This window comes from Myxocyprinus asiaticus, chromosome 19, assembly GCF_019703515.2.
Source record: "Myxocyprinus asiaticus isolate MX2 ecotype Aquarium Trade chromosome 19, UBuf_Myxa_2, whole genome shotgun sequence".
NCBI classification, from domain to species: Eukaryota; Metazoa; Chordata; class Actinopteri; order Cypriniformes; family Catostomidae; genus Myxocyprinus; species Myxocyprinus asiaticus.
The window spans coordinates 19,931,318-19,953,926 of NC_059362.1; the positions used below are offsets into that span (position 1 = coordinate 19,931,318).

Below are 22,609 nucleotides of genomic sequence, written 5' to 3' on the forward strand. Positions count from 1 at the left end.
ACAAACACCTTTGCGTAGTACAGTTTCTAAAGAATGTTTTTGAAATCTCTCACCTCACTTACCTGTGTCCATCTCCCCCACCTCCATATTGCTGCATGGAAGGTGAGAGAATGACAAACAATTACATTCAAGATCTTTCTCCATCACTAGCTAGTATCGCAACTTTATCATGTCATGGTCCTGTCACTCTGTCAATCTGGGTTTTTGTCTGACAGGACTGTGGCATTATCATCCCATGTCTGTCTTGTGTTTTCGGTCAGTCTTGTTTCATGTCTGGAGCATGGTGTCTGGATCCTGACCCTTCTGTCTGGTTCTGTTTCGGTTTTGGTGTCAGTATCCGGACACTCATGTTCCATGTCTTGTCCTGTATTGGCGTGAGTGCATTGCACTTGTCAGCTTGGTGGCATGCACTCGCGTCAATAATTTATGTCTGTCTCTCGTGACTGTGGACACGCGTTGTGCTCGCTTTGCGCTGCGTCACCGGGTCGAAAGCTGTCTTCATGTTGTACTGAGGTTCGGTCACTTTGGTCTGAGGTTTCGGGTTTGCTCAGGTTTTGTTTAGTGTGAGAATGCATGGCATCGCTTTGTTTGCCGTTGCTACGCATTCTCTCGTCTTGTTTGTCAGTTGGCATGGGCGTATATTGCCTTATTGTCTTGGGGGAGTGCGCTCATGCCATTTGGGTGTTTTGTTGTCTTGTGAGAGCACATGGCTTTGTTTTGTTTCTGTATCGCTGTGTGTCTCTCTGTCTTAAATCATACCCCACCTCCTTGTTTTCCCTTTATTAGTTTATTAGTCACACCTGTCCTGTCTTTTTAACCTGTTGATTTCTCTCCCTATTTAAGCCTCATTGTGTGTGCTGTCCAGGGCCAATTTGTCTTGTATGACTTGTGTGTATTCTAGTCAGTCCTGTTGGTTGGTCTTGTTCTGGATAAGCAGCTTTATGGGCTACAGCAGGATGATAAGCCCGTGTGGGGTTATGCCCTTGAATTTTTATCACTGTCCTCATGTCTGGGATACAATCAGTCCTGCCTAATCGATCTTTTTGGGCAGGTCTGAACGAGCCCATTAGATCCATTGTCCAAGAATGGGGTGGGGATGCGGAGTTTCCCGAGGCAGACAGGTTTGCCCTTAAATGGGAGGAGAACATTATGGCCTGTACCTCAGGGGACTTCCAATCCTCATCCCAACCCGAGGACGAGGGCATCCTCCACACGGAAGTGGACGCCTTGGCTGAGCCCACTGCTGCTGACCAGGAGGCTGCTACAGCAGCAGTACTTTCCTCCGCCCAGAAGAGGAGGAGGGTGCCCACTCCTCAGTTGCTAACAGTGCCCATGGCCACAGAGGCTGTTCCCCTGCCGTTGTCAGTGCCCACGGCCACAGAGGCTGTTCCCCTGCCACTGTCAGCGCTCACGGCCATGGAGTCCGTTCCCCTGCTGCTGCCAGCACCCACAGCAATGGAGGTCATTCCCCTGCTGCTGCCAGCACCCATGCCTGCCACGGCCAATGAGCCAGCGCCCATGCCTGCAATGGCCAATGAGCCAGTGCCGACACCTGCCACAGCCAACGAGCCAGTGCCCATGCCTGCCACGGTCGAGCCAGCGTCCATGCCTGCTATGGTCAATGAGCCAGTTCCTGAAGCCTTGTCCGTCCCAGAGCCAGCGTCTAAAGCCTCGTCAATCCCAGAGACAGCGTCTGAAGCCTTGTCCGTCCCAGAGACGGTGTCTGAAGCCTCGTCTGTCCCAGGGCCAGTGCCTGAAGCCTCGGCCGTCCCAGTGCCAGCATCTTCGGTCATGTCAGCCACTCCCACAGCAGTCGCTGCCAGTGCCCCAGCCACGGAGGCCATTCCCCTGTCACTGCCAGTGCCTACGACCACGGAGGTTGTTCTCCTGTCACTGCCTGTGCTTATAGCCTCGAAGGCTGTTCCCCCGTCACTGCCAGTGCCCCCGGCCATGGAGGCCATTCCCCTATCACTGCCTGTGCTCACAGACACAAAGGCTGTTCCCCTGCCAGTGCCCATGAGCACGGAGGTCATTCCCATGTCACTGCCTGTGCTCACAGCCACTGAGACTGTTCCCCTGTCCCTGTCAGTGCTCACTACCAAGGAGGTCATTATTGTCCTTATTGTCTTGGCGTTGTGTGCTCATGACATTCAGTGTTTTATTGTCTTGTGAGAGCACGTGGCTTTGCTTTGTTTCTGTATCGCTGCGTGTCTCTATGTCTTACGTCATACCCTGCCTCCTTGTTTGCCCATTATTAGTTTATAAGTCACACCTGCCCTGTCATGTTAACCTGTTGATTTCTCTCCCTATTTTAGTCTCCTCGTGTGTGCTGTCCAGGGCCAGTTTGTCTTGTGTGTCTTGTGTGTATTCTAGTCAGTCCTGTTGGTTGGTCTTGTTCCAGTCGGTCCTGTTCCCCATCCAGTATGTCCTGTGTGTTTTCCCCATTCTGCAGTCCAGCTCGTTTCTGTTACCCTCTAGTTTATGTTTGTTTTCCCCCTTGAGGGAGTTTTGGTTTGTTTTTGATTCATTTTTGTATTTAAATAAATTCCTTGTTATTTTATCTCTGCGCTTGGGTCCTTAGCCTTTTATTCCAGACATATCTTCCAACCTTCGGCCTTTGTCAGCAAGTGAAGATCTTAATCTATTATTATGGTTGTATTATCTTTATAATACACATAATATAATTTGTTTGTGCTAGTGGTCTAGTAATTGTTTTAAGTTGCATTTAGAAGATTTGTCTGCATGCTGTTTTGCTCCTCATTGAATGGGAGAGCTGACTCTTTGAATTCACCTGGTCTGATTTACTTAAAAGTAGTGTAATGTAATATAATGGTCCTTTTTGCCCATTACATTGCTAATAATTTATGGCCTCCATTGTCAAGATGAGAGAACAGATTCTGACCTGCTGCATGCCAATAATGAAGTCATAGTAGTGCACTGGCTTAACAATCAGTTACAGCTGCCACAGTATGGCAGAGAACCTGAATCAATGTGGTGAGAAATTATTTAAAAAGTTAACATAACATTTATCATGTGTTTGACTGATTTTTATTCCTAGAAAGCACATTCATGTGTTTAAGAATGCTTGATGTTGGTTACTGTATTGCTTGGTGGCCAATTGCTTTGCTAGGTGCCCATACAAACAGACTGTAATTTAAACTCCTCACTGTATTTGTTTAAGTATCTAATATAATTTGGGGAAAAACATGATTCATTGTGGATTGAACAGTTGCCAAGAACTCAGGCTTGAAAACAAAGTTGTTGTTTTGTTTTTTTGGTATTCTCATCACAGACATTCAGAGGCCTTGTTCACCAGAAAATGTCCAGTAGTTTGCCTTTTCTTGATAGATAGCTTGAAAAACTGCCTCTGAGGCAGCCTAACTACACTCTCAACTCTTACTCAATAATACAAAAAAAAACTTAAGATAGCTCGTCTGAGCAAATTACCATGCAAATGAGGTTGAATTATTAACTAAAGGACTATTTAAAGTGACAGCAAATATTCAACATGAATAAATGTGCTGCGAACGATTCTAGTCCTATAAACGTATTAACATTGGGGACAAAATTCTGCCAGTTCTCTTTGGTTTTGTTCCTGCCTGCCTGTTTGTTTGTTAATTTGGGTAATTAGAATATATTCATCATATAATGTGTGTTTATAAACACCTGCAATCGTTCAGTTATAGGAAATTATTACAGAACAGAACTGCTTCCACTTGTAATGTTGTCATTTGCAAGTTGCTTTTGATAAAAGATTGTACTACAAGAATAATTGTAAATGTAAATGTAGAACAGAAAGTATAAAAAATGCATGAAATATTCTTCATATACCATCTACTTCTAACCATTAATACTAACTAGGCATGAATAACTTCTAACATCAAACTGTCATCACATTTTTTTCCATTGCTCTCTTTGAATTTATATTTATAATTCTATATGAAGAGACATTCAGAAGAAGTTTTTTCTACATGTCCATTAATCTAAAGCATAGCTGGAGCTGCTAATGTGTTTCAGTGCTCTTACTGCGTGGCAAATCTCTTTCTTTCCCCACTTTATGGAGAAACAATTTTACATATAAGGGAGTGAGAGCACATTAGCTGATTGTATGAGGCTAAATATTTTCCAAATAGTTCCACATCAAACCCAAAAGGCACTTAACCCTATAAGCTCAGATTGGCCCAAATGATCAAAATATTAATAACTACAAACTTAACCAACACAAAATAGAAATTGTTTTAAAGCTTAGAAGCTCTACTTTACAATGCATGTAGAAATTATGACCAAAACTGAACAAGTGCTTTGAATTTTGCAGACAAATCAGAAGTATTCCATTTTGGTAACTGATTAATTATTAATAATTTTGTAAAGTACTGTACATACTATTTTAATCAGTAAAAACAACAAACTGATCAAATAGCCATGTGTCATATGTCGTTGTGTCAAAGCTCTCTAAAAGTAGAATAAAACCAGCCTATTTTTTTTACTCAGACAAAAATATAGCGAGTAATATCTAAGTACATGTCTTTGACATACATGTTACATGTACACAGTTGTTGCTTATAAGCCGTGTTTTCGATTATAACTTCATGAAAAAAATTAAATACCACATATCATTACTTAGAGGAGGGGGTTCCTATTAAAACGAGCCCACACACAACGTAATCGGATGCATAGATCATTAGATAATCCATACAAAGCACAATGTGCATACAACATATCATTTGCTATCTGGCTAAAAACACATTAACGTTCCTGGATCAGATGACTTAATCAGAAATTATGTAGTACGTTGTCCAGCTTCATGGAATGCTAAAACAGTCATATTAGGATTAAGATTGCTGCAACCAGAGGTGGAAGTCATCCAAATATGGGCAGAGAGGATCATTCACTCTAATTGTATAAGACCACCAGGAGATGGCGTCAAGTACATGACACAGACTCAGTGATGACTCAAATTACACAGAATGGAAATAAATCTTGTTACTCATGCCTGCATGCTTTGGAGAGAGAAAATAACTTTAGTCATTGTTGTATTTGCATGTGTAATGAGTTCTTATGCACAATTATCATGTTTTATTTGTTTGGAGAGGCATTTTGACAACTGGATAAATTACTTTTGTAATGCTATAACTTTTGATTACTTTGTCGTATCAACACATAATACGTTATTTCCACCCTGAGATATATATAATGTCAAATCAGAAAAATAAGAAAAAAAGTAAATGTTTGGCTAATTTTTTTTTTTCCTTCAGCATTTTCTTAAGTTGAGAGTCTCATTTATCATAATATATATCATTAAAAAAATTTGAGAAATGTTCTTTAAAATGATACCAAACAATTGACCATCTTTGGGTTTTTTGTAGAGTAATAAGCCTTTAATTTTGGGCATACCACTGAACAAAGGAAATCTTTAAAAACACCTAATCTTAAAGGCTTAGGGGGGAAATCAACCCCATCTCTTCTTGCCTGCATATGAGCAGAGACATAAGCAAAGAAAATTTGACTATTTGCATATGCGTCTAAGCATAAAGGACGATATTTTGAATCTCCACAGCAAAATGAGATTAGAAGTTATAAGGTGTGGTGCCAAGGTGTTTGCATTCAAAGGACAAAACTCCCCAGGGAGGCATAGAGCAAATGTATGACCTCTGAGAAAATCAGCATAGAAACTTTCTCACAAAGATACCATCTCACACCCAACTGAGCAAGAATTGCCTCATTGTTGTCTTTCTACATCTGTTCTCTCTCCTATTCTGGCCAATTCTGTAGGCATGCCTACCTCCTGTATGCAGATAAGGTGTGACTCCAGGACTTCATAACCTATTCATCCCCAAATTCTTATTTTCATTCCATTTGGTTGTGGTCTGGGTATTTAAGGAAATCTAGCACATTGTTCATTGGAATTTTCTGTAGCCAGAAACCCCCTTGGTGCTTACACTGCGTACTTTGCTGAAGTTAGGAATGCATCTGTTCATCTTAAGATTCATCTTTGAGCATTAGATGTTTTGTATTGATTATTTCTGAATTGATTATGTAATTGGCTTGATACATATTTACCTGATTAATAAATTGTTAACTTGATTCTATTCTGACTTATTCTGAAATTATTGCCTTTAGTAGATTATGTTAAATCCTTATTGACACATATCTGTGATCAGTGTTAGTACAAACTAATGGCTCACGTATAACCCGGCCAGTGCGTAGACTCTACTAACAGGAATCCGAATGAATGAGTGCAATGTAAAGTATAGAATTAACTAGAATTATCAAGTATCCAAATCTAGAGAAGATCTCAATTGAAGATCAATAATAATTGGAATCTCAAACTAAATTCGAGGTCTAATATAATTGGAGTTAGATTAAATTATTAATGGAGTCAGATTCAGTCTTAACTAAATCAGATAGTGATGATGCTACAGCCACACGTGCACGTAAAAGACGAATGCACAGATACCTTCACCACTTCGCTGGATTCCGCCATTGGGCCAGCGAGGTGGCATTTTTACAAAGTCTAGCTCTAAACATTTCTAATTTTATGTTCTTATTAGACAGAAAGTATGGTTTTGTCACAGTTAGATGTTTTCTGTTTGTGTGTACTGTATGCAGCTGGTTTGAGAGCACTTGTTTGAAACATCTAGCCTCACTGTGTGAACTAAAAAACCACTGGGAACCATCAATAGTGCACTGGGGCTCATATGACCTAGTTTCACCACTGTTAGCACATGAGAGTGCTTTCAATTGTTGTGTTCAATATGCACTACGATCAATATGCACTGTTTCTCTAATGTGAGCAGATCAAAAGATAAGTAGTGATCTCCTCCTCCTCTCTCTAAATTCACAGTTTCTGTGAGGCCTGACAGAGAGATGTGATCAAAAGTGCGTAGGAGGCAACACAAACTTACCTTGAAAATGCATCATCAAGGCTATCTTCCACATCCTGAAAATGAAGAAGAGAACACTGACTAAATACAACATTTTCAGTGTTAACCTAAATAAACACACAACAGATCACATCTATACCATGATATACATTATTTTAAGATTATAGACGACATGTATAGTCTTACAATTATCCCTTCTCTCCCCTAACTTCATGTAAACAAATAACATAAGCAACGACAGACTCTGAGAATCTCTCCAGCAAGTCATTGTCATGTGCTCTAGATTGTTTCTGCATTTCCAGACACTTAATCTATTGTAGCCTCTTTGACAGTCATTATCTGAGACCTGCATATGAAGATTCTAATTGAACCTGCCTCAGCAGTGAAAGGAATTCAATCACTGTGCTGAAAAGTAATTAACAAAGACACAGCCGAACTAAGTGCACAGACAGAGACTGATGGATCCAATCTTTTATAACAGAGACCCAGTAAGCAAACTATGGAGAGGCAACTCGTGGAATGGAACTGGAAGAGGCAGCTCCCCACCTAGTGGTCAAATGTTTAATCAAAAAACATGAATAAAGATCGCCACTTAGTGGTGACTATGTGCTATCGCAACAGGAGAGGCCATGCTGACTGATATTATAAGACAAATTCACCAATGGAAATGGTAATTACTGTACTGTATTTGGCATGTTGCTTTATATCAAAACAAATGAATTTTGGAGCTAATATCTAACACAATAGTAGCACTGTTTTAGGAAATGAATAAAAATGAGCAAGGATTCTAATTATCAAAAATGCAAATGAGGTGCAGCACTATATATACGTTTACCAGAAAAGGTTGACCTGATGTTTAAGCCATATTTTAGCACATGCAAGAGAAATGATTCAAAATAACCCCAGCACAGCACTACTGTACCGGTGCATCTGTTCAGCCTCATTCAGCAAAGTTTTACCATTTTCAAAACCTCAGTTGAATATGTGTAGAGGAAATCAGTAGAGATACAGTACTGTGCAAAAGTTATAGGCACTTGTGAAAAATGTTGCATAGTGAGGATGTCTTCAAAAATAATGCCATAAATAGTTTTCATTTATCAATTAACATCATACAAAGTCCAGTAAACATAAAAAAGCTAAATCAATATTTGGTGTGACCACCTTTACCTTTAAAACAGCCCCAATTCTCCTAGGTACACCTGGAAACAGTTTTTCTTAGTTGTTGGTAGATAGGATGTTCCAAGCTGCTTGGAGAATTCACCACAGGTCTAAATTGCTTCTGTCTCTTCATGTAATCTCAGACTGACATTTGTTGCAGGGTTCCCTGTTCTTCTATTCTAATCTTTTCTATTTGCAAATGGAATGTTTGGGAGTCTAAAATGTATTTTTCCTATTGACACACTAAAGCTGAAGATATAAACAACCATCTTAAGACAAAAGTTTTTGTGAAACATCTTAAGTGCCTAAACCTTTTGCACAGTACTGTATATTATTTTATACATTGAGCTTTGTTAATATAGAGTCCAGATCTCAGACAAAAAGGATGACATCATACCCAGGAGTCATGTTTGATTGGCCGTCTCCTAGTGTTGCTGTGTGGAGATGGTAAAAGAAAGGCAGGCAAGAAGGGCTTTCTAAGTTTGTGCTCCATCATAGCCTGAGTCTTCTCCTCCTCTGTCACACAAGTACAGTCATTGCATTAGAAAAGAATAGTCCTAAATATAATTAATATACAAATATAATATATATATATAATAAATGTAGTTCAAATATGTGCATTTATGTACATATTAACAATCCCACTATTTGTTTATGACATATATTCTAAAGTACATGTGCAAACATGAAGCGGAGAACATGGTTTTTCATTTATACAATCTTATACATATATCAATACATGTGACATGTAGAAATTTATGAAAAATAAATGTCATATATATGTTTGTATTTGGGAAAATGTATGAAAACAGCCAGTATTTTGAAGTATTTTGAAATGTGTTACATAAATGTATGTATGTGACAGTTTGTGACATATTTTCTTATATCAGTGAAACCATGTATGAACATACAGTACATATTATAGTCCTACTGTATAAGTGTTTTACATGTTTTGCCATACACAGATTAGGTCTGGGGTTGTTCTGAATGGGTTGGTAGGCTTTAATAAAGCCTGTGAATGAAAACTGAACTTGAATATTCGAATGAATTAAACAATATTATGACCGCAAACCAAGCAATACCTTTACAGAAGTGTTTAAACTGATAAATGCATGCTGTAATTTTGTACCTGAAACACTGTTTGGATCTGATTCAGGCTGAGATTCGGGGTCTGTACAGGAATAGCATGTGCGACCTTTCTTACTTTTGTCTGAAAAGGGAAAGCATTTATGATGATTCTAGTTCCCTTAAATTCTAAAGTATGCATATAGTCATGTTCATCAAACACATTTTATTTGATATCTTTGCTTTGCACTGTTTGCGCATTGGATTATGTGCAATTCACTCAAAAAAGCAAATGCAATGTCTATATGTTTATCTGTTCATCAAATTTCCATAAAACCTCACCTTCGTGTGCAATCTCCCACAGATCCAGTGCTATTTTAAAAGCTTGTGCTACTGTCAAAGTCACTGCCTGAGCCTGCAGATGCATGGAGCAAAAATTATTTGAATATGCTGTAGTCCACAAGATGGCGTTAGATACCATCTAAACATTAAAGGAATATTTCACACAAAAATGAAAATTCTCTCATCATTTACTCCCCCTCATGACATCCCAGATGTGTATGACTTTCTTCCTTCTGCTGAACACAAAGTTTTTTTAGGAGAATATCTCTGTAGGTCCATACAATGCCTAAAGATTGCAATGGCAAGACTTAAATAGTTGTCTGTTCTCACCCAAAACCGACTGGATCGCTTCAGAAGACATGTATTTAAACCACTGGAGTCTTATGGATTACTTTTATGCTGAATCTATGTGCTTTTTGGAGCTTCAAAGTTTGGTCACCATTCACTTGCATTGTATGGACCTACAGAGCTGAGATACTCTTCTAAAAATCTTCATTTGTGTTCTGCAGAAGAGAGAAAGTCATTAACATCTGGGATGACATGAGGGTGAGTAAATGATGAGAGAATTTTCATTTTTGGATGAACTATTCCTTTAAGATCAAGAGAAAAGGCAAAGGTTTTCCCAATAACTAGTGTGTAAATTACAGTGCAAGTTATTCAGCTAAACATTAATCAGGCAAAATGCCACAGTGATGCAGGACAGCAAAACAATCAAAATGGTAACTTGTAACAAACAATAATAAAAGTGAATCAGAGACACTGAGTGTAAATAAAAGAAGATAGCTAGGACCTTTGTTACTGTATGTTGTGCTATCTGTTATATTTGAATATGCATGTGAAGACACTCACTACTTTCTTTTTTTGGCATAGAAAGGCATGGCACTCCAGAGTTTCATTGAATTGGCTTTGGGAGACGTAGGCAAATACCTTATCCTGAGTTTTATCTGTTGTGCAGTAAGAAATTCTGCAGAGAAAAGAAATACAAGATATTTAATTGTCGACTGTACTTTTTCCCATATAAGGGACTTAGCAGACTCATAAGTCTCATATAATCATAACACTTATTTCTTTAAAACTTTCAGGGAATGAACAATGTATTGGTTGGGTCTTGGTTTTCCTAATATATCTGCACTTAAATGATTAGTTTAGCCACTGTCGTGTGGTAATAACCTGTCAGTCTTAAGAGTTCAATTAGTTTCTGCGAAGGAATGAGTCAGTCAATGGTGGAGGGCCAGAGAGCTCACACACCACAACAACGAGGAAAACTGTGTAAAGATGACAATTGCACACCCAATGCTGACATTATCAGATATTAAATCATAACCACAGCCTTTTCAAAAAAGATCAATGAAAATAATTATGAACCATTAGAAACATACTAGTGAATTGTGACTGTCTGCACACTACCCAGATAGCACAGGTACATGTCTGAGATGTCATAATTTAATAAACATCTTAAAAAGATTTACAAACATTCTAAATAATAAACATCTCAAAGAAATCTACTGTATGTCTGTATATGAGCAGACAACAAAAATATGTCTTCCAGATGTAAACACACACACACACACACATCAAATAAACATCTGGGTGATGTACATGTGCTATCAGGGATGACAACTTTCATTTTTTAAGAGAATGAATACAGAAATTTAGAGCATTGCATAAAAAAGCATTCTATAATAAATAATGAGATGCATTAGACAACTGTTTGTGCTCTGCCTCTGATGCACGACCTACATAAAAATGCCCAAGACTCTCTATTCCATGTTTCCCTCCCTTTCTCACTCTGAACATGGGGGGTGTGGTGAATTGTCATTTATTCCTGTCTGTGGTACATTTCAAAACTTCATTTTTGAATGGAGAAAAGCAGAGAGGGAAGGAAACTCTAAAAGTAGAATGCTGGTTTGAATGTAGATAGAAAGGGGGAGGTTCAACCCTGAACAACATCAGCTCTACTGCCATGAATATCTAAATCTTTGCTGTAATTAAAATCAAATAGGAACTGATGAAGGTATCTCTGCCCTTCATTTAGAATTTTACAGGGATGACAATGCCACCAGCCATACTGCTCATTCTGTGCAAGATTTCCTGCAAGACAAGAATGTCAGTGTTCTGCTGTGGCCAGTGAAGAGCCCGTATCTCAATCCCATTGAGCACGTTTGGGACCTGTTGGCTCAGAGGGTGAGGGCTAGGGCCATTCCCCCCAGAAATGTCAGGGAACTTGCAAGTGCCTTGGTGGAAGAGTGGGGTAACATCTCACAGCAAGAACTGGCAAATCTGGTGCAGTCCATGAGGAGGAGATGCACTGTAGTACTTAATGTAGCTGGTGGCCACACCAGATACTGACTGTAACTTTTGATTTTGACCCCCCCTTTGTTCAGGGACACATTATTCCATTTCTGTTAGTCACATGTCTGTGAAACTTGTTCAGTTTATGTCTTAGTTGTTGAATCTTTTTATGTTCATACAAATATTTACACATGTTAAGTTTGCTGAAAATAAAAGCAGTTGAAAGTGAGGGGACGTTTCTTTTTTTTTTTTTCTTTTTTTTTTTTTGCTGAGTTATATATACCGTGGGGTCTGAGACTGCTATTGAAACTTTTTTTTTTTCATTATAAATTATATTATCAATATAAAAATTGGAGTGAAAAGTTCAAATTGTTCTTTAGTGCAAAATCTTCTTTTTTTAGTTTTCCCAGTATGATTTGAGAATGTTCCAAAGAGCATCTTCAATAGAAGCAAAGGAATTTTCTTGCGAAGCGGTAACATGGCCAATGTCACAGATTTACTTATATTTAATTTAGAGGCCTAAATTCAAACATCATTTACTCACTCTCATGTTGTTCCAAACACATGTGACTTTCTATGTTCTGTGGAACAGAAAAGGAGATGATAGGAAGAATGTTATCCTCAGTCACCATTCACTTACAGTACATTGCATCTTTTTTTAAACAATTAAAGTGAATGGTGACTGAGGCAACTAGTCATTCTGCATGATATCTACTTTTGTGTTTCACAGAAGAAAGTAAGTAATATGGGTTTGGAACAAATTGAGGGTGAGTAAATATGACAGATTTTTTGGGGGGGTGAACTATTCAATTCTGGGGCATTTAGGTGGCGCTCTAATGCGTTAGCCCTCACAGATGTGCTCATGCATAGACCTATTGCATAGTCTATTTTTCAGTTTATGCACCACAACTATTTTTTCATCTAATATCTTGGACTCTGAGTGGACTAGAAGCTCATCTAGGTGTCATTAGAAAGCTTAGGTCCTCCCCTTTGTGATGATGTATAACCAGGGGCGTAGATTCTGGGGGGGATGGGGGTAGTTACCACCCCAATAATCAAAACAAGGAAACATGGATAAATGCTTCACGCTGCAACCCCCCAACATTTTATCATCAATAGCTGATAACATATATTTCCAATGATTTGTTTAGCATGCTTTTCCTGCTGGACTGCATATTTTGTTTTGGACATCCAAGATATAACATTGGATTATTCACACAAACAAGCTCACAGACAAGTAAAAATGGCAAATTTTTTAGAAAACTGCCTAAGGAAGAAGAAGATATAAAGCTTTTAGCTATTTGGGGCTTATAGCAGCAGTGACTGGTGCATAAATGAGAGGTTTGTGTTTGATGTCTTACAAATATCATGAGATTTGCGACTTATGTTTTCAAAGACTTGAACATTTTAAGTGTAAAAAAATTTCGCAACATAGTGCCCCCTTTTGGACCTGCCAGCGAGTCCGCAGTGTTTGAAGAGGTTTAGTGCAGAATCTTAATTATTTATTATTAATTTTACATCGTAGCATTACATTTCATTCATCAAAAATGTTACCTTTTCATTGTTTTCTAATCCTAAAACTTTGCTTTTTTCAGGTTTAAAGAAATTGAGAAATCCAGATTTTCACTGTGCTCTTAGACTTCTGGACCCCACTTTATATGAGGACACAAATATGGTTAATTGTTTAAACACTAAGAAATTGATTCCAGGCCAAGCGGAAAGCATAGATACAGTAAAGTGGCCATGCACACAGTCTGAGCATTCATCATCTACAAAATGAGCTTTTGTAGCCTTTTATAGGCAAGGAGGAGACAAACGTTTTTAACATTTCAACAAATGCACAACCCACAGCCAGGTCACGTACAATTGTACATTATCAAGAAAAAAGATAAATTAGGGGCTTTCACACATATAACTCAAGGCTAACTAACATGATCTAGTGGCTTTGATGAGAACAGGAGCTTCCAAATTTCACAGGAGCTTCATGAGCAATGTAAAGCAAAATATAGTGTATACCTGCGTACTGTACATCGATGAAATCAGTCTGTGAATACAGAAAAACAAGAACAAGCCCTTGCTTCTTTTAGGCTTTCAGACATTGTTTGCATTAATTCTGCTGCAGCCATGTTGGTAATGTGTGACAATATCACAGATTGCTCCCTCACATATTCCCTGCTGCCTCCCCTCTCTTGCCGAACACTTTACAGTGGAACATAATGGGGGGAAAAGCCAGAGTGCCATTTAATCTTTTCATGAACCCCATACACTTAATGCTGCACCGTAGTGAATCTCATTACACAAATCACTGTGAAAGATTTGTTGCTTAGCAAAATACAGTCTTGCACACAAATATAGATGTTTTCTTTGAAAGAGACAAGCTGGCAGTATTGAATTTGACATATCTGCATAACAAGTCACAGAAAAATTATAAATGACAGTGAGCATTGACTGTAATAAAACAGAAGCTGCAAAAAAAAAAAAAAAAAAGAAAAGAAAAGAAAAGAAAAGGAAAAAAAAGACTCAGATTGCCTTTCGAACCTTTACAATTTCTGATGTAATAAAACTGACAACTCAAACTGAGCCTAGACAAAACATCATCTCGTCTTATTCACAAAAATAGTAGAGATGTCATTTTCCTTCATTATTTGTATACTCGGCTGCGGGGAATGGGACTCAAAAGAGTGAATAAAGATGAGGAAAAGAATTCATATCATCAGGGCAAAGATGTTTCTTCTTCTTTTCAAACCCCCACCACTTCATTCAGAATGCTCCAAATTTCCCCATTTCTCTTTACTGTCAGTGGGTCAGTTGCCCATGATTATGTGCTTCACCCTCTGTCCAAAACCCCCTTAGGGTTGAAACAGCATTTGCTATAGCATTTCGACTGAACTCTGAGGAATCATCCCCTGGCACTTGTGTTTATTTTCCTGCCCCCTTTGAAAGTCAGACTGAGGCTGCATGATCAAAGTCTACTCTGACTGCATTCTTCCATATAAGACTCACATCCCCAGGGTGTTTTCTTTTAGACCAAAGTATGCATTACCTGAATCAGACTAATAATACAGACTTAAAATATAAGCAGAAGCTCAGTGCTGTGAAGAGCATTTTGTCCTGATATGTGAGCTCTCTGCATTCCGCAGTCTTACACAGAAATCCATATGTCATTACACTAAATAGCCAGAGCCCCGCTGAGGCTCACTGAAGGGTGCAGGCAGGACTGTACCAGGGATGGAAGAGTTCCAGGTGCAAGGACAGTGTGTTTGGTGGCAGACCTGATGCTTTGCTGGCATTGAGAGGAGAGACAGAGAGGGCGTGTGTGGTGTATGTGGGTACACTGTAAAAAGTGGTCACCTGCAGCCTGATATCATGAAAATTACAGTGGCGTAATTTTTTCTTTCACTTTTTGCGGCAGTTTCAAGGTAAGTTGCTAAAAAACTACTTACATTTTCTTTTTTTACAAAGGTTTTTGAGGTTAATGCTGTATCCGGTTTAAAATGAACAAAACTTAACTACCTGCCTACCCTAAACCTTAAACCTAAGCAATGGTGTCATAAAAAGCAAATGTAAGATGAGCCCAGATAAGGTTTTTAAATATAACGCTCCATCGAGTTTTAAATAAAAAATATAACTACTTACCCTAAATCTTAAACCTAAACCTAACGATAATGTCATAAAAGCAAAGATAAAGAACAAAATTGCTGAAGCTTGACAATTTGTGCTCACATGTCGACCCCCGTCCTTTGCATCGCTTTATCAATTAAGCTACTGCACAATTTGATCTGGCTCGAATGTAGTTGGTTATGTAATGCAAATATTAAGAACTAGAAGCCATGTAAAAATCATTTAGCAAAAATGTAGGTATAGTAACATGATCCTATGACACCAGGCTGCATTGTTACCTTAAGGAGCTTTTTTTTTTTTTTTGTCTAATCCTTAAAGGGATAGTTCACCAAAAAATGAAATTCCTCATCTAATCTGAGTAAATACTCATCCTCATGCCATCCCAGATGTGTATGGCTTTCCTTCTTCTGCTGAACACAAACAAAGATTTTTTGAAAATTTCTCAGCTCTAAAGGTCCATGCAAGTGAATGATAAGCACATAAAGGCAGCATAAAAATAATCCACACGACTCCAGTGGTTAAATCCATATCTTCAGAAGCAATATACTAGAAGTGGGTGAGAAACAGATCAATATGTAAGTCCTTTTTTACTATAAATCTCTAACTCCACATTCTTCTTATTCTTTTTTTTTTTTTTTTGCCAATTCACATTCTCTGTGCATATCGCCACCTACTGGGTAGGGAGGAGAATATATATATATATATATAAAGGACTTAAATATTGATTTATTTCTCACCCACACTTATCATATCACTTCTGAAGACATGGATTTAACCACTGGATTCAGATTATTTACTTTTATGCTGCCATTGTGTGTTTTTTGGACCTTCAAAGTCCTGGTCGCCATACACTTGCATTGAATGGACCTAAAGAGCTGAGATAGTCTTCTAAAAATCTGTATTTGTGTTTAACAGCAGATAGAAAGTCATTCACATCCAGAATGGCATGAGGGTGAGTAAATGATGAGAGAATTTGGTTTAACCTAATGTATTCAGATTGATTTAGTAATATATAATAATATGATCTGAATCTCTCTGCACTTTGAATCACCCATTGTACCCATTTTGAATTACACACCTCCCTTTAACAGAGGTGCACAATACAGCATTTCTATTTCAACCAAAAATTATTTGCATTTTAAAGAACCCTGAATCTCATATAGGACATCTATATCCAAAATATCCAAGCATGTTGTCCCTTGCGTGGACATTTGATTGACATACTTAAATGTTAATGAATCACTGATTAGTGATCTGACTGCAGAGGTCATGTTGTTGTCAGTGAAGAAGAAGAAAAAAAAAAAACATGAAGCTCTGCAGACCTAGACTGACAGAAAATCTTTACACAGTTGATTGGGAGGGAGTAAAGTAGGGATGCTTATCCAAAGAATTGACTTAATGGCTTTTAAAATTCCTGAGAACCTGAGGGATGTCCATTTTCATGTGGGTTATTACCTGTAAATGGAAACGTCCTCAATGAGGTCATTGGTCTCAGTGTCTGAGATGATGATTCCTTTAGGGGAGACAGTGAGGGTCACTTTTTGAAACTTCTTCGCACTGGCATGAGCCTGTCCATGGGAAAAAATTATTATATACAAATTCAATCTTTAACATCTTTATAGTTTCTCCAAGACATCAATGAGATTAAACTGAGAGCAAAGAGAGACTTATGTTTCTCAGATGTTTCTCTCAAAAATAATTTAGTAATCTTATACAGTATGTGTCTTCTCTAGATGCCAAGATACCAAAGGCTGCAATTACAAGTCAGAAATTTGAATATGACATTAACATTTATCATCAAATTCTATTCTATTCTATTTTATCAAATTCTTCCAAGACCAAATTCACAGGGCTATTCTATTTACACAAGCGGTTTACTCTTAATGTATGCCAACAACTGTCTCATTTGGGGCTATTTTTATTTCTCCTATGGAGTCTTAGGAAAAACATCTGAGACAAAGTTGATAAAAAGTTGACATAACTGAAAACATAACTGAGACCTCCATTATGTCTCCAGAGCTTTGAAAGTGCAATCTCTGAGCAATAAAATTTGTCTGAGCCTTAGACAAACAAATTTGTCATACTCAACCTTTAAACATCATTCATAACTCATCGACCATAAACAATAACCTCAAAAGGTCAGCAAAGTTTGTGTGGACCTTTAACTGTAACAAGGTTTTCTATACTGTAGGTACAAGAGCTAAAAAGACATGACACTTCATGCATATGGTGCATATTCGACCTTGCTTAAGTTGTGATACTGTGATCCAGCCATATGAACAGATTGGTACATTACTGAAGTGTACTGCCATGAAAGAAAAATGGGTGAGGATGTGGGGAAATGATGGTTCAAATGCAGAAGAGGAGAGAGAGGAGACATGTGTCAAGGACAAAGGAAATCAGGCAAACCATATCTGGAGGGCCGTTCTCCCTCCCCGGACAATGACGAAGACTGCAGTTATACTCATCTCAGGGATTCAAAGGCTGACAGTTAGTTTGGACAGAAAGTTGTCAGTTTTATACAGTCTGATTTGGTTGTGCTATTATAAGAAACACATCTATTTTTCATATTGTGTACTTAAAGGAATAGTTCAACCAAAAATAATCGTTCTCTCATCAAGTACTCACCCTTATGTCGTCTCTAAAACATATGACTTCTTCTGCGGAATCTTGCCATTGCTGTCTCTTGGCACGATCATTATTTCAAGCTTAATTACACTTCCTATTGCTTGAGGCATGCGCAGAGTGCTAGATGGCACTAGGAAGTGTAATCAAGCTTGAAATCATGATCACCAAGGAAATCACTTGGATTGCTTCAGAAAATATTTGCGTTTGCATTTATAAGACGCTTTTATCAAAAGCAACTTACAGTGCACTTATTACATGGACAGTCCCCCCAGAGCAACCTGGAGTTAAGTGCCTTGCTTAAGGACACAATGGTGGTGGCTGTGGGGATCAAACCAGCAACCTTCTGCTTATCAGTTCTGTGCTTTAGCACACTATGCCACCACCACTCCACATTTATCATTAAACATCCAGATTAAACTATTAGAGTCTTATTGATTACTTTTATACTGCCTTTATGTGCTTTTTAGCTTAAAAATTAGGTCACCATTCTCTTGCATTGTATGGACAAACAGACATCATATATCCATTAAAATATCTTTATTTGTGTTTCGGGGAAGAAAGAAAGTCAAACGAGCTTGACACGACATATCGTAAGGGTGAGTAAATGATGAGAGAATTTTCATTTTTGGGTGAACTATTCCTTTAAGTTGAATCCCATGTGGGGCCTATATAATATGAGGATTGAGAAGGAAACTCTTCAAAGTGTTTCAAGCAGGTTGCATTGAAAGTCTGGGATACTTTTGTACTCTGCAACATTTTACCACCCACAATAGGGTGAATATAGGTGGGGCCTAGTCTATTGATCAAATAAAGCATTTGGTTTCAGTTTTGTTTTGTTAATCAACTGGACACTAATGGGAGCAATGGGACATTCATGCAATAAACTCTGCACAATGTTCTTAGCGTGACCTCCAGTAGCTATCCCCTCAAAAGACAAAAGAAAATAAAAAAAATAAGAAAAATATATTGAGGTACAATGGAGGTACAATGAACATCATTATATATCATTCACTACAAACTGTCAAAGGAATAAAAATGTAACAGCTAAATAACACAATCCATCTGCTTTACCAGGTTTTGGACCAATTTGATGTTCGTTACTTTCTAATCTCAAGACCCCCCTTTTACCCTGTTACTTTGGTGACTGACCGTGGTTATAATCCTCCTGATAGCAGCCGCTGCCATGTCTTCACCTTTAGGTTGACCAACCAGTGTCATGCCTAGATACTTTACATTGAACACCATCCCTTCCAGGAGTGTCTCCTTGGTGTCTGTCCAGTTCTCTGGGAGCTCTAAAAACACAAAATAAAACATTATAAAACATTATGCTGCATGGTCTTCAAAATAAATAAATAAATAAATATTTAAAGCTTAAAAAATCAATTTCAATTCAATTTATTTGTATAGCGAATGCATATTGTTCCAAAGCAGCTTTACAAAGAATATTGCCTTTCAAACCCCTCAGTGATCACATTAAAGGCAGCCATGGCAAGAACAAACTTCCTAAGATGTTTAAGTAGATGAGAAAGAAACTTTGGGAGGAACAAAGGGGTCAAAATGAATTACCTGAAAAATGAATGAACATTTTTCATTCATTGATTATTACTGCAGGATATCACAAGAGATCAAAACATGGAAATGAAAAAAAAATGTTCATCAATGTTTTTGATGAAATAAAAATTTTCCACAATTCTCTCATTGAACATTGATGACAGGTTTTATACCTATTTCCATTTGGAAAAGTGGGGCTCCTTCCCTTGTAAGTAGAAATTCTAAAAACTGTGCCACACAGTGAGCTTTAAATAGCATTTTAGTTCCTTTTGGGTCCAGTACAATGCCCTGCAAGAGTTCAGAGCTGGATCGTCAGATATGGAAAACAGACTGAACCTGACTACAGGACATTTACTGCCCTGCCAGTGCTATTCTGGACCAAATTTCTATATGAAGCAAGCAACTGAAGCACTATCACTGTTAGGGCTGGATACTGATGCAGATTTCCCGATTCAATTTGAATCCGATTCACAGGCTCTTGATTCGATTCAGTTCCAATTCGATATCCATTCATATGGGTGTATTTCAGTTATAATGTCCCTTTTGCTTATATCTGAAATAAATTATCTCCCATCTAATGCTGTTAATTATACAGGGGACCAGGTACATTAGGAAAATATTAATTTTACTAATTATATTTTATTAGTGTTTCTTCATTTTGGTCACATTTTAGCTTTTTAAAATGAACAAATCCATGTATTCAATCAATAAATAAGATATTATATTGCATATATAACTTTTTTGTTACAAGTTTATTGTTAAATTGCATAATTTTTATTTTTACAAGTATTAAGATTGATTTGTTGAACACGTCCTAAAACTGGTACTGTCTATTTTTTTTTTTTTTTTTTTTTTATATCCCCTTTTCTCCCAATTTGGAATGCCCAATTCCCACTACTCAGTAGGTCCTCGTGGTGGCACGGTAACTCACCTCAATCCAGGTGGTGGAGGACAAGTCTCAGTTGCCTCCACTTCTGAGACCGTCAATCTGCGCATCATCACGTGGCTCGTTGCATGATACCACGGAGACTCATGCTACTCTCTGTGATCCACGCACAACTTACCACGCACCCCATTGAGAGCGAGAACCACTAATTGTGACCACGAGGAGGTTACCCCATGTGACTCTACCCTCCCTAGCAGCCGGCCCAATTTGGTTGCTTAGGAGACCTGGCTGGAGTCACTCAGAATACCCTGGATTCAAATTCGCGACTCCAGGGGTGGTAGTCAGTGTCATTACTCATTGAGCTACCCAGGCCCCCCTGGTACTGTCTCTTTAACAGAACCGGCATTTCTGTAAAGAGCATCTGTAAATGAGTACATGTTAACAGGAGAAGACTCCATTGGCTTTATCTCATCTGTAACATTGACATTGTTTTTGATCAACAACTGACTGCAGAGAACAGAAAGAGTATTAAAAGAGACATTATTCATTGACAGATGGGTTGCATTAATCTCAACTTTGGACATGTATTACACAGAACAACTTTTACTCTCAACACGCAGTGAAAGAACTACACAACACTATACACAATACACTATACTACACAATTATTGGTGAGTGAAATGTAAACTTTAACTAGCCAGTTGACAAATACATACGTTTTAGTCACATAGCATGAAATTTGGTTGCAAATGCGAGTAGTTTCCTCTAATTGTAGTGGAAGGTTGCATATAAAGTAAAAGATCGATATTGGGATTTAAGAATCGATATCGAGATTGTTCAAATGAAGATCGCGATGCATCAGAAAATCTATATTTTTACCCACCCCTAATCACTGTTACTTATTAATTATTAAGCCTCTAGCTTACTGTACAATGACACATATATTATACATTATTTTATAGTGTATTTTACACTAAATTACTTATGGAAGAAAAAACAGGGTTTCCACACTTTTTGACAAATGAATTTCCTTGGCCTTTCCAGTCATTGGAATTATTGGATGCAGATTTTTTGAAATAATTTTGATTGAGACTGGTTCGCTTATGAACCATTTAGACTGATTTGAGAACCGTTTCAACTAATTCATTGAAAAGACGTTTTAAGCAAGCAGAGAAGCACGAAGGGCTAAGATCACCTTCTTGAATTATACATTAGATCACTTATAACTAATTGCTACGTATTCTTTTTCCTAAAAATGCTTCTAGGGAGCAGAAAACTCGTCTAATATGACAGTGTCCTGTGTCCTCTGACAGCTCTGTGCTTGGAGCCATCTGGCCCTCCCAGCAGCACCAGCTGTTTGGAGCTAGGAAGACAATTCTGCCATCCCGCCTTGTCCACCTGCAACTAAATTATTAACCTACAAAGACACAAAATCTATCTTAGCACTCAACAGGCAGGAAAACTAACACTCAACGCTCAGCAGTGCAGCCATCCCGAACTGTTCTAGCCTGTTTCAGAAGGCATTCAGGGCAAGGAAATATAACAGAAGTAGCCAAAAAGCTCTAAGGAAGCCTCCCTGGCATGTAAGCTCATTACATTTCCTTGCGTTGTTGCAGTGCATTTGTTGTGCTGTTTGAAATCCTAGAGTGGAAATGCTGACACACACAAAACTTGAGCAAAAAAATCTTCAACAACAGCTTCAACAACTAGCATCATTCTCTTAATGGAGTGATGCCTCCATACGTACACCAGGCTGCTAAAATTAATAATATATCAGATTCATGTTGATACTCCAGGCCTTTGCTCAGATTAGATTGAATTAGGACATGTTTACTTTCTTAAAACCTTGCAAATGTTATGACAATAATGTGAAACAAACAAATAAAGCAAAGAGGGCTGATGGTAATTGGATTTTTACAGGTTTATTTCTAACAGCAGGGTGCATGTGAAAACAGAAACAGCCAGTATTGGGTGTTTGGTGTGAATGTGGCATTTTTAACAGCACATAATTTGATGTCTGGGTAGGTACGTGTCACCGTGATAGAGTGATCCGATTTATGCAAACATAAAATGCGATTACCAGAAGCCTGCACCCCCCCCCCCCACCCCCCCATTGACTTGATTTACATATGACATTGCTATTTGATGAAGAAACAACATAGTAAACTATAACAAGTACAAC

General features: G+C 38.1%; 1 protein-coding gene across 4 annotated transcripts in view; it reads right to left on the bottom strand.

Annotated features, from left to right (window-relative positions):
• The window catches only part of si:dkey-71h2.2 (low density lipoprotein receptor adapter protein 1-B), a 51,916-nt gene that overhangs the window by 9,284 nt on the left and 20,023 nt on the right, over positions 1-22,609 (bottom strand). The window contains exons 2-9 of one of the 4 annotated variants that reach the window (XM_051644646.1): positions 19,140-19,282; positions 16,818-16,930; positions 10,299-10,413; positions 9,450-9,522; positions 9,172-9,252; positions 8,440-8,558; positions 6,906-6,940; positions 63-91 (exon numbers count right to left, since the gene is read on the bottom strand). In XM_051644646.1, the coding sequence (XP_051500606.1) occupies positions 63-91; positions 6,906-6,940; positions 8,440-8,558; positions 9,172-9,252; positions 9,450-9,522; positions 10,299-10,413; positions 16,818-16,930; positions 19,140-19,282 (708 nt within the window). Of the gene's footprint in view, positions 1-53; positions 92-6,905; positions 6,941-8,439; positions 8,559-9,171; positions 9,253-9,449; positions 9,523-10,298; positions 10,414-16,817; positions 16,931-19,139; positions 19,283-22,609 lie in introns of all 4 variants that reach the window. The other 3 variants (XM_051644647.1, XM_051644648.1, XM_051644645.1) reach the window with 3 other exon arrangements.